This window comes from Eurypyga helias, unplaced genomic scaffold (genome assembly GCF_000690775.1).
Source record: "Eurypyga helias isolate BGI_N326 unplaced genomic scaffold, ASM69077v1 scaffold29230, whole genome shotgun sequence".
Taxonomy (NCBI): Eukaryota; Metazoa; Chordata; class Aves; order Eurypygiformes; family Eurypygidae; genus Eurypyga; species Eurypyga helias.
The window spans coordinates 228-12,550 of NW_010225494.1; the positions used below are offsets into that span (position 1 = coordinate 228).

Below are 12,323 nucleotides of genomic sequence, written 5' to 3' on the forward strand. Positions count from 1 at the left end.
CCCGCTTCCACATCGAGAGTGCCCAGGACCCTGATGTGGGCACCAACTCCGTGCAGAGCTACCAGCTCAGCCCCAGCCGCCACTTTGCCCTGGACCTTAAAGGCTTTCAGAGTGGCAGGCAGGCGCTGGTGCTGCGGCAGCCGCTGGACCGGGAACAGAGTGCCCTGCAGCAGCTGGTGCTCACTGCTGTGGATGGTGGGGACCCCCCCAAGTCAGGTACGGCCCAGATCTCTGTGCGAGTTGTGGATACTAATGACAACCCACCTGCCTTTGACCGCTCCACCTACACCGTGAGCCTTCTGGAGAACGCCCCACTTGGCATGCTAGTGGTTAAACTTAATGCCTCAGACCCTGATGAGGGCTCCAATGGGGATGTGATCTATTCCTTTGGCAGCTACACCCCAGAGAAGGTGAGGCAGCTCTTTAGTGTGGACCCACACTCAGGGGAGGTGCGGGTTAATGGTACCTTGGACTATGAAGAGGCATCCTCCTATGAGATCTATGTGCAAGCCACTGATCAGGGCCCTGTCTCTATGGCTGGGCACTGCAAGGTGTTGGTCAACATTGTGGATGCCAATGATAATGTTCCTGAGGTGGTCCTGACCTCCCTGTACAGCCCAGTGCCAGAGGATGCAAAGGCAGGAACTGTGGTGGCCCTGATGAGTGTCACTGACCAGGACTCAGGGCTGAACAAGCAGGTGAGTCTGCGCATTCCCCCTGGCCTTCCCTTCACACTCAACTCTTTCAAGAACTCCTACACCTTGATCACCCAAGGCAAACTGGACCATGAGAAAGCAGCAGCCTACAACATCACAGTTACGGCTACTGACTCTGGGAGCCCCCCTCTCTCCTCCCAGAAGGTGATCCACGTGGAGATCTCGGACATCAATGACAATCCTCCACACTTTGAGGAACCTGTGTACTCAGTTTACATCCCTGAGAACAACCCTCTTGGAGTCTTGCTGTGCACTATCAAAGCCACTGACCCAGATGTTGCCGAAAATGCCTATGTATCCTATTCTCTACTAGATGGGGAGATTGAAGGGCTACCTGTCGCTTCCTATGTCTCTATTAAATCCGATAGCGGCAACATGTATGCTGTCAGGTCCTTTGACTATGAGACACTACGGGAGTTCCAGGTGGTTGTCCAGGCTCAGGATGCCGGGATACCACCACTGAGCAGCACTGTCACTGTCCACATCTATGTGGTGGACGAGAATGACCATGCTCCGCAGATTCTGTATCCTACCTCAACCAACACTTCAGCAGCCCTGGAGATGATCCCACGCTCAGCGTATGCTGGATATTTGGTAACCAAAATTATAGCCATCGATGGGGACTCGGGACAAAATGCCTGGTTGTTCTTCCACCTGGTGCAAACCTCAGATCCAGGTTTGTTCAGGGTAGAGCTCCATACTGGGGAGATTAGGACTACTCGCAAACTGGGGGAGGACAGCACAGCCACTTTCAACCTGACGGTGGAGGTGAGAGACAATGGCGAGCCACCGATGTCCTCATCAGTAACCATCACTGTTGCCGTGGTGGACAGAGTTTCCAAAATAATCCCTGATACAAGAAGGCACTTTAAAAGTCCAAGCAATTACTCAGAGATCACTCTTTATCTCATTATCGCTTTGAGCGCCATCTCCTTCGTTTTCCTTTTCACAGTCATTGGGCTTACAGTTATCAAGTGCTACAGATACAGTCTGTATGGGGACTCCTGCTGTGCAGGGTTCTGTGGGGTCAGAGAACGGAGCCCTGCTGAATTGTACAAGCAGGCCAACAACAACATCGATGCTAGGTTACCCCATGGTTTAAAAGTACAACCCCATTTCATTGAAGTGAGGGGAAATGGGTCTCTCACTAAGACCTACTGCTATAAGGCATGCCTAACTGCAGGCTCAGGAAGTGACACTTTTATGTTTTACAATACCTGTGGCCCAGCAGGAACTACTGGTCCCTCTGCAGTGATGACTGAGAGGCATCTGACAGGACAGAGTGGGCAGAGTGCACAAAACCTGATCATACTTAAAAATGACTCTATTACTCCTAATGAGGTGAGGCTACGTTGATAAATGGTCAGCACAGTGCTCTGAGCAAATCTATGCTTAAGCAGAGGTTCAAACTGGAAAACTCAGATTAAGTGTATCACCTTTTGGGCTCACAGACAAGACAGATATGAAATGTGATTCTAATGAATTCTAATCTGTGCAATGAGTTTTGTTTCTAGGTAAATACTGGGACTTTCAGGGTCCATTTGGTAAGTTCAGTATATGTGTCTGTTGTTTGAGAGCCACTTAATTTCTGCAACATATACCATATAGAGTATTGCCTCCCTTTCTCTCTTACGGATCTAAAATTGCCTGCTGCTACAGAGTGCTAGGGAATGACACATGTGGTCTTAAATTTTTAATGCTATAACAAACATTGCTGGAATTTTTTAATTTTATTTTTTTTTAAAGTCATCAGCCTGGAAATCAACAGATTGCTTTGTGGCAGTTATAGATGTTTTCTACTTCATTGGTTTCATATGTAGGCAGATCTTTTGAATTTAGATGATAGCAATAGTATGCTTTGCTTATTAATGTGGACATCTTTTTGTTTTCTGAAAACTGCAACCCCTGCTTTGGCAATGTTCGTTCTACCCAATGCTGAATTTCATGTTTTCTGGACAGTGTCAAGCCAGTGACGTCTCTGTTGAGAATTACAGCAAGTTACCATTGTTGTTACAGTGTGACAACTTCTAACCTGCTGGGTTGCTGTTGAAAATTGTTTAATACCTATGGTTTGACCAGCAATGTATTAACCTTTTCAATATTTTCCCACAGTGAGGAATTAATGGTTGCTTTATGCTAGCAGCCTGCAGTTGGTGTGCGGTTTGCATTCTCTGTACAGTTTCCTTCCTACCCATATTGGAACTAAGCCGAGAAACACTCACGGGAGAGTTTAATTCTGGTTCACAAAAGGAAAATTTTGCATTTACTGTGTGTTGTTTGTACCCTGTGATCGTGACAGATGTAAAATCAGTTCGTGTGTTAATCTGTGCTACGTCTCCAGATGTGGGAAAGCTAGGGGAGTAACTGTGGTGGGGTAGAAAAGAGCATGACTTGTGTATTCTTGCCTCAGAAATACAATTTATTACTTTATACTTACTCACATATGAAGATGTTAGCTTGTTTTGTAACTCTTGTTTGGTTACACAGTGATGCACAAATCTTAAGGACTATCAAGTCTTCCATTAAAATTCTTGTAGAGAGTAATGATGATCCATTCAAAGCTAACCCATTTAAAATGAATGCAGTATTCTCCTATAAATCACAGTGACAGGGACGGGAGGTATTTCTCTTTTTCTTCACAGTTTTTGTACGTTAAAATCTTTCTGAGTATAATAAAATGCTTGTAATCTGTTTGATATAGGAGAGAACATGGGGCATGCTCTCTAAGCATATATGCTGAAGAATCAGAGTGTGAAATATACAATTTAAATCTGATTTTCTGGGGGAAAAAAAAGAGGGCCAATAATTGAAAACAGCTTCACTTTGGATGCAAGACCAGTAGGAAATTAGTTTAACAGACAGATTCCTATTACATTTTAGGGATCACTGCATTTAACGTAGTGAATTAGCAAGTTTTGAGCACCAGTGCAGGTTAGACAGTGGCAGTGAAGCCAGCCCTAACTTGGAATACAATAGTAGAGAGGTGTATAGAAAAAAACTAATAAATGCCTGTCTGTGTGGAGTTATGATCCAAAAGGGGAATCAATTATTCAAATAATTCTGTATGATATAAACAGAGGTGAAATTCTGACAAGTTGTACTCATCACAAGTTATTTTCTTAGGTCTCTGCTTCTTAGACTGTCCTGTGGTAGTACATGGCTTGAAGATGTATCGATGCCAGGTGTACATGAGGAAATGGGTGAATATACTGGCATTCAGTAACTGCTAGTTCCTAGCTACTTACATACTACAAAACCCTCTCTTTACAAGCTCAATATATGCACTGAGAATTACATCAATTGCTTAGCAACACTGAATTCTGCTTTATAAGGGTAACGATCTTTGTATTACTAGATGTGTTTCTCTTTTTAGTTAAAGCAAACTTCTTATTAGTCTTTTAAAGCTCAACCTGTGAAGCATAGCAACAGGTATCATTGTCCTTACGTTGATTTAGAAAGTTAATCTCTGATTTGTATGTTACTTTTGGATAATGTGAACAAGTTGGGTTTTGGTTTTGGTCTGGTTGTGTGGGTTTGGGTTTTTTTTTTACAGTTTTTGGAAATTTACCTTCTATTAGTTATTCAGTGATGAGGATGGGACCAGGTGACTAGGCTTCTCATGCATGCATATCGTACATAGGGTTTCACAGAGGCTAATGTTTGCAAATGTTCATGCAGTGAGAGGAAAATATTTCAAAGTTATTTGGGATTAATCTCAGTGCAATAAAATCTTAGTCCTTTTCATATTTATCAGTAAGGTCAAAGATGCTAATGATTACTTTATATAAATTGTGACTGACTTCATTGGGTCATTAGAAGGTTACAGTGGAAGGGGAAACCCAGTGTATGGTTAGGTAGGAAATTCCTTGTATCTGTTGAAATGCTGATTACTGTGTGACTGTTCTGACTTGTCCTGCTAATGTTGTGATGGTGGAATGAGAGCTTTTTCCTGCAAGACATCCTGTGCTTCTGCATTCACCCTTCTTGCCTGTATGGTCCTTTATGGGTTTATAAGAGAGTATCTCAAACCAAGTGTGTTTTGTAAAAGATGAAGTGTACTAACACAGCTGTGCTGAAAACCTTATAAACAGTTGCTGCTGGCAGGAGTCTGGTGTTAAGGATCAGAATGTGAGGTTAATGGGTATCACTCATCAGCTGGATAACTGCTGCAGGGCGAGCAGGCAGGCAGTATAGGCAAAATACAGGCCAATGTAGGCAACACTGTGGCTTCATTGCTGGCACCGTGTGAGGCTATGGGCAGCCTGGATTCCTGCATTTCAAGAGGGGGTGCATGCAGATGTGAAGGGGGTGTCTGAGGATGTGATTTTCTTGCTGGACACTGCTGCAGTGATGATCCATCATTTTCAGGAGAGGTTTCAGTGCTTTAGTCTGGGTCCCTTTTCTCATGTGCCTGTAAAGATGTTGAGTGGTGACTGGGTAGCGTCTGGCCCTTGGTTTGCTTTTTCAGCTCTCTTGTTCTTCTGTTCTGTGGCATTAAGCTCATTTGTTATGTCTTGCACCTCATGACAGTCTTTTCCCTTCAATGCAGGGAATAAGAATCAAACACATATGTGTTTTAACTGGAGTTAAACTGAATTTTGGTCTACTGAAGGCAGCCTGGCACAGTCCTAATGATGAGTGGGCAGTCTGGATACTTGATAGAGCTAGATATCAGCTCTTCTGATTATACATTTTTCTGTGCTGTTTTTTGTGTGGTGTCACATGTAGCTGACAAAATATGATGTTTCATGCAATGTTCATAAATAAACTTGCATGGTACATTGTATGCACACTTTTCGAAAAGTGAAACTAAAGCTACATGTTAGTGATGGTAAAACTCAGGAGTTCATTGGAGTTTTATGTTTGTTTACTCTGCTTCTGGCTCTTCCTCTGTATTTTGGACTTGAAAACCAGCTTGCTAAACACACAGGAAAAACGAAACAAGACTCGAATTGAACACATCGTGATAGTGCTTTGAAACGCAAGCATGTTTTGAAGTGTCTAAATCTAGTAAAACCACAGCATTGTCTGGAGCAGTCTTCCCAGGAGATTTCTCACAGAGGCTTTAAAGGTATTAATGGTGGAATATCTTACAATCTCTGTTCAAGAACTTAAGCCTTTAAGAAATTCTCCAGCCTCACTGACATTGTAAAGGTTAACTATAAATGTTTGTTCTTTTGTTTAGTGGCAGCAGCTGAACCTGTCCTGCTAAGTGTTCTGTGCTTCAGGGCAGTCAGGCTCTTGGTTTTATGCTTACTGCTGTGCCAGCAGAAATTTGCATCCAATATTAAGCAGAGGAGCTTTCCTTCACTTGGAAATCATTAAATATACTTTACAGATGCACTTGCCTTTTCCCTTCACCTTGGTTTTCTCAGAGCTAAGAATGCAAATGAGCACTACCAGGAAGAAAATTTCTGGGCTTCTGAATTACACCCTTTTCCAGTTTCCATTTTGATATTGTATGTGATAAACACATGCTCAGACTATGGTTTGTTTTCCATATCAAATTAATTCTAAATATTTACAGAAGGAAATTAGGAGTAGAAGCCTCTTCTTTCTTAAACCTGTCAGTATCGTGTCACTGGAAAATAAGCAGAACTGTATGCAATCAGGGAATCTAAAAGGCCTTTTACTATTGCTTCAAAGCATATATATTTGATAAATATACCTTACATCATTCTGTCATGCATTTGTGTGGAAACAGGAATGGAGTGGGATGCTTTTAGCAGCCTCATCATCTGGTAACTGTTTGTAAATGTTTGATTCACACTTCTCTACCTCAAGCAGGCCCTGTTCTAACACTCACTGAAGTGGCCTTCACATTGATTTTCAGGAATAGAGGATCAGGACAACATAAATATTTAGAAATTCCTTCTATCCCAGGGGCAAGTCTTTGCTGTGCCAAAAAAGAGGACTGGGCAAAATATTTGTAACAATGCATTTTTGACTTAATTTATTATTCTCCATGAACCAGTGAAATTATTCTTAAATTAACTCATGCTGTGCAATTTGAAAACAGTGTGGCATTTTGCATGAGGTTTTTTGCTACTTAGGTGACTCCATTTCATATTAGATATTCACTTTGTTTATCTGTCTTTCAAATAGTTTTTTTTTTTTTATGGCTAGTTGCATTAATGTTTGTGGTTATGTGGTTGGTGGAATGTAACCCTGGTGCCTGGAAGAACTGGAAGGAGCAAACTATTGGCATGAGGTGTTCACCTGGTGCAGTGATAACAACTACTATAGGCCACTGGACAGATTTTGACTCATCTCATAACCGTGATGATGTGTGTTGTTACTCAATCAGTAAAAGCAGGGGATGGGAAAAAAGGGGAAATAGTTGACTACTTCTGTTCTGGATCATGTGATTTCCCTCAACTCCACTGATGAATGGTAAAGACAGGACCACTGGACTTGATACATGGCCTCCAAAAATCTCTGAGGGAAATGGCAGTCTAAGATTACCTTAAAGTTAGTAGAATGTGTTGGCATGTGACAAGCGGGGTCTTGTAAGGAGTTGGGAGCTGAGGAGGTAAAAGGAACAATATTATCTTCGTCAGCATTGTGTGACATAGCGAGAGTATGGGTAGTAGAACTGAGAAGCATCTGGACCACTGGGGAATCCCTATTCCTCTTTGTGCTTCCTCTCTGTATTTGTGCTTCCTGGCCAGCTGTACCTTGGCCTGGTGGTGTTTGTTTATGACACAGCTTCACTTCTCATGGCAAAGCCTGGGACAGGGCTTTGTGGAGGAGCCCACTGACAGCTGCTGTGCAGACTCCAGTCCCCTGGTACTGGGCTGAAGACATTGCACTACTTTGACGTGGGGCGTATTGTGTCGTGACACAGTGACTGTGTGCTGTGTATCAATGCATGTATCAATGTGGCAGGTTTCAGTGAGTGGTCTGGTGAAGGTGGACTGTTCATAGCCAGAGATATAAGCTAACCCAAGCATGCCGACTGTAAATGCCTGATGGCTCTATAAGAAGCAATGCTGCTGCATCTGAACTGTAGAAAGATATTACTGAACAGGCTTGCTTGTTCTACTCTGCTGCCACTTCTATTATTGGTCATGCTTTTTGCTTTTCTCTCTCCTAATTGGCCAATCTCCTTTAGAGGTGTATTGAAACAACTTTTCTCTTATGACCAGAGGATCTTAAAGAATTACAATCTGTAGCAGAACAAAAGGAGAAGCCAGTTACACTGGCAAAATTGGAATTTCACAGTTTTTTCAGTTGCAGGACATTATCCTGTGATAACACAAGTGTGGGACAAACTTGCATCTCTTGCTGACGTCTGAAAGTTCCCAGTCAAGCAGTGCTCAGATGGTAAAACTGGGTGAGAATAGGTTTAGGCAAAAGTAGACTTCGGCCTGACTGCCTGCTCTTCCTATTCCTCATATGAAGATGTCAAAAAGTAGAGAAGTCCCAGACACTGAATTTTTCACAGTTTAAACCAAAAATCAGACCCTGACAGGTCTGAAAGTCAACTGTGGCAATGGATCTTTCCTTCTCCAGAGTATATTTTTCCGATCCTGTGCTCTCCTTCCTTCTGCTCCTCTGGGAGCAGCACTACAGCCCTTCCTGAAGAGTACTAGCAAATAGAGAACTGTTTGGGAGTAGCTACAAGATGCCACAGCTTCTGGAAAGTAATCTTGGAAAATACCACAATCTCTTCTAATTGTAGCTGTTTCTGTGCACGTGGAGTGAATGAATGATGAATTTCTAACTGATGAGTTTCTCCTGCCATCATCATCCATTTATGATCAGGTGCCTGCAAGTTCTCACTGCAAGAAAACATAGGTTTTTGTTTTCTAGCCAAGAGCTGGAAAGCTCTCAGCTGAAACCCAAAAATCTATGTATTGTGAGTGAGTGGCTGTTTTCCTCTTTTCTCACTCCTACCCAATTTGTGACAGACTTTTCCAGCTTTTGGAGGTAATTTCACTTCATCTGTGTTTTTCCTCGGACTGTGGTAAGATTCCTCCTCCTCACACTGCCTATAAGCCTGTAGAAATTAGTAACCTGCGCCTGTATCATTGCAAGAAAAGAGTCCCAGCCCAGCAGTTTTGCTGCTATAAGAAAACCGCCATCAGAGCAAAAGCCAAATTGTCTGGTGTCAGCACCCTTCATACATGAAGAAAGGCAAACTCAGGAGAGGATATGACCAGTGTGTATTATTACCTATTCGCTTGCATTGACTTTTACTACATGGTTGACTTTAAAGTTGCATCGACATCCCTGGGACTGGGGCCAAAATGGAATGAATCAGAGAATACTGGAACCACGCATAATGTGCTCCTTCTCAAGCCACTTTCTGCTAAACTCAGCAGAACCTGAGCGTGCCAGAAAACAGGGAGCTAAATGGGAAGGAAATTGCTAGCACAGATGTTTAATGTGTGGTTGCAAATAGCAGCCCCCTCCCTTTTGTGTAACTCAGACCATAAAGAATACTAGGATGTGCATCATCCAAGAGCATCTCACTCTTGAGTGATGCAGGACCTGGGAAATATGGTGATAGAGTTAGAGTGTAAGTTGTAATTGCTCCATTTTTATTTGAATAAAGTCTATTGATCCAGGGAAAAGCATACCCCAGGCCTCAAGAGGAAAGACAGAGTTGGCTGTGAATAATTCAGAGCATTCAACACTCTTTTTCTCTTTCAAGTAATGGGACAAAATTCGTTTCTGATCTGCCTCCAATAGGTTGAAGATGATTAAACCATTACTGTCATATATTATTTGTGTGTTTGGCACTGTACAAGGAACACCAGGAATGAGTGTAGTCCATTATGTTTCTGGACGTAAGTTCTCTCTTAGAATTCCAGTGTCTGAAGTTAAGCACTGGCTGCAGTATCACCTTCAGAATAATGTCTTGAGAATCCTGAGAGATAACTTTGTTATGTGCTTAGGGTTTAATTTTAAAGGACCGGAGCTTGCATTCACTGGCTGTAGTTGAAAATTATTGTGATGGTCCCCTGACAATGCAAAAGAGATTTTTCTGGAGCAATTTTTGATCATCAGAGAATTCTTAATTATCTCCTTATTTAGCAAGTCATTGTGCAGCAGATCAGCATATGCTGAGGTTTGTTGGTCAAAGGGTATTGCAGGCTATTTTCCCCTTCCATCCCTTAGGCCCTCTCATGAATATGGAGAATGTAGCAATTCTTGATATTATGGAAGAATGCGTCTGCCTTTGATAAAAGACTTGCTGCAGTCTGCAAATCTGATAAAATCAAGTGCAGCCCTCTGCAGTGCACTAAACCAGCAGAAACCTCACAGCAAACAGTCTGCCCCACATGTCCCCTTCATAGGGGGGCTGTATTTTATATGTCCTCAGGCAGATGCTGTTCAGAGCAGGAGCTCGAGTTTCCTCAGCTGATCAGGTAAACAAACACTGTGCATTATGGATTTATGATGTGGGGTTTTTTTTCCTATGCCCAGAATGTTGGTGAATGTAGAAATAACTGTCCAGCAGTTTCCAGCATTAAATGTCATTCCACACAGATCATCTCTAGCCAAAGACCTTGGCATGCAAACAAGTTTCTTTGTTCCAGAGACAGTCTCTGTGCATCCATTTGAAAGTTTCTTCAGATTTGTAGAAGGATTTGGCAGTTCCTCAGTTTCACAAAAATTGATTAGCTCCATATAGGCTCTTCTGACAAAGTTAGCCAGATGCATATGCACCTTTAACATACATTAACAACGTTATCCTGGGCTTTTGTTTCTACAGCCAAAGCACCCCAATCCTGACTGGCGCTACTCTGCATCCCTAAGGGCAGGAATGCAAAGGTAGGTATGGTGTTTCCCCACATGAAGGGGAAGTCTGTCGTTGTCCTCTGTGAAAAGGACAAAGCTGGCTGGCTCTTCTGATGCCCTAGACTGATATCTGTATGCTGAGGTGGAAAGCATGTGAGTTCTGCTGCTGTCCCTTCCAATCTCCAAGTGTTACAGATTCATTCTGATTGCATCTCATGCTGTTATTGTACTACCGTAGATCTGTGCTTTTTTTGTGTTTACCTCCTGCCTTTGCATACGTTGACTGTCAAGGCATAATTACTCTAATTATTGAATTATTTAACTGAGATTATACTCTCTATGTTTACTTTAAAGCTCCCTGTAATGACATGTGCTGATATGTTTAAATAGACTGCAGCATCAATGTGTTTTCCATCTTCTGTCTCTATCATAAATTACGCTGCTCCTGCAGTCGGTTTATTAACCACATGGTGCAATCAAGATGATTAACACAGTTTAAAGGACATTTGGAAGATATGAGATGGATTTTAAAAGAAGGAAAAGGGGCGCTCTGTCCAAATATCTTTAGACATCTTTGAAAGTCCTTGCAAACAGTCTCTGTTATAATTTGCTACTCAGTACACCCGGAAAAGAAGAATTCTAATCAAGTGGTTTTGTAGAGGCTAAATAAAATATCTTTGCTCTCCCTTCCTGAGCAGATTAGAAAACTCATTATATATTCAAGTGTAATTTGACACGATTAATAAGACTACCTTACAGATTTACATGCAATTATAAGGTTGTGGTAGTTCCTAGTGACACTACAAAGTGCAGGACAGTATGGTTTTCTCAAAGTTGTTGGTGCAATGAGACTGTAGTCATCACCTTTTATCCATTATCCACATGGCTGAAGAGTATTCCTAAGGTTTAAATCCAAAACTCAGATTCAGGCTGTCCTTCCCAGATGCTGTGCTTCATGGGTTGAGGACACTGTACCTCTCCAGCTGACTCTGGGCTGGAGAGGACCTGAGGACCAGAAGGAAAGAAAGAAAGAGCAAGCTTGATTCTGTGGCCTGTTGGGCAAAATGGGTTGTCTTTTATGTTCCTGCTGTGGTTTTGGTTTGGTTTTTTAATCGCTGACTGCTTACTGCAAAATGAATAAACAGTCTGGGGAGCAGGATCCTGAAGCAGGAATTCTCCTGCTTACAAGAGCATTTTATCTACCAGTTTTCAGTCAGGTGTGCTCTTGTGTGTTGCCAGCATAATCCTGTGGAACCACATTCCTTTCTATACACAGTTCAAGATCTTGCCTGAAGTTACTTGAATAAGAAATGAAAAGTCAGAGTTCATTTAAAGCAATTCATCCCACAAGCATGAGAAATTGTATGCCGTCCTCTGTTTTCTCACATAAGCAGCCCCCATACTTACCTGAAATCTCAGAATCTGAGCTTTTGAAAATTGCACAACTGATGAATTTCATAAGATGCTGATTTTTCCTAAAACCTGTAGAAAGTTGGTCTCTGTCTGTAGAACCCTTGACATCTGCCACATTTGGTTGAAACTGCCCATTATTCAGCTGGGAGTGTGGAAGAGAACTGAGAGGCAGATGAACAGAGACAGGGACACAGTCACAGAATCTTGTTTTTCTAAGGAATTAGAGAAACAAATAAATAAATGCCTAGTTTGCGTGAAAAGTAGCAGATTTTTTTCTTTTCCTTCCATGTAAGGTGCTGGCTAATACCCAAATTTGTGCTTTCAAGGCCAAGTGCTCACAAACTAAATCCACGAACTTTTTATTATTTGCTTTAATGTTGATACATTGTAATAGCAAAGAAGGTGTGTAACTTCCTTGTTGGTGACTGTAGTGTCTTAAAGGTA

At 42.1% G+C, this 12,323-nt stretch overlaps 1 protein-coding gene across 1 annotated transcript in view; it reads left to right on the forward strand.

Annotated features, from left to right (window-relative positions):
• LOC104508128 (protocadherin alpha-C2-like) overlaps positions 1 to 12,323 on the forward strand; it is a 48,383-nt gene that overhangs the window by 221 nt on the left and 35,839 nt on the right. Inside the window, 2 exon segments of the mRNA XM_010149647.1 lie at positions 1 to 2,057; positions 10,441 to 10,499. The exon segment at positions 1 to 2,057 is cut by the window's left edge and continues 28 nt beyond it. Of these exon segments, the coding sequence (XP_010147949.1) occupies positions 1 to 2,057; positions 10,441 to 10,499 (2,116 nt within the window).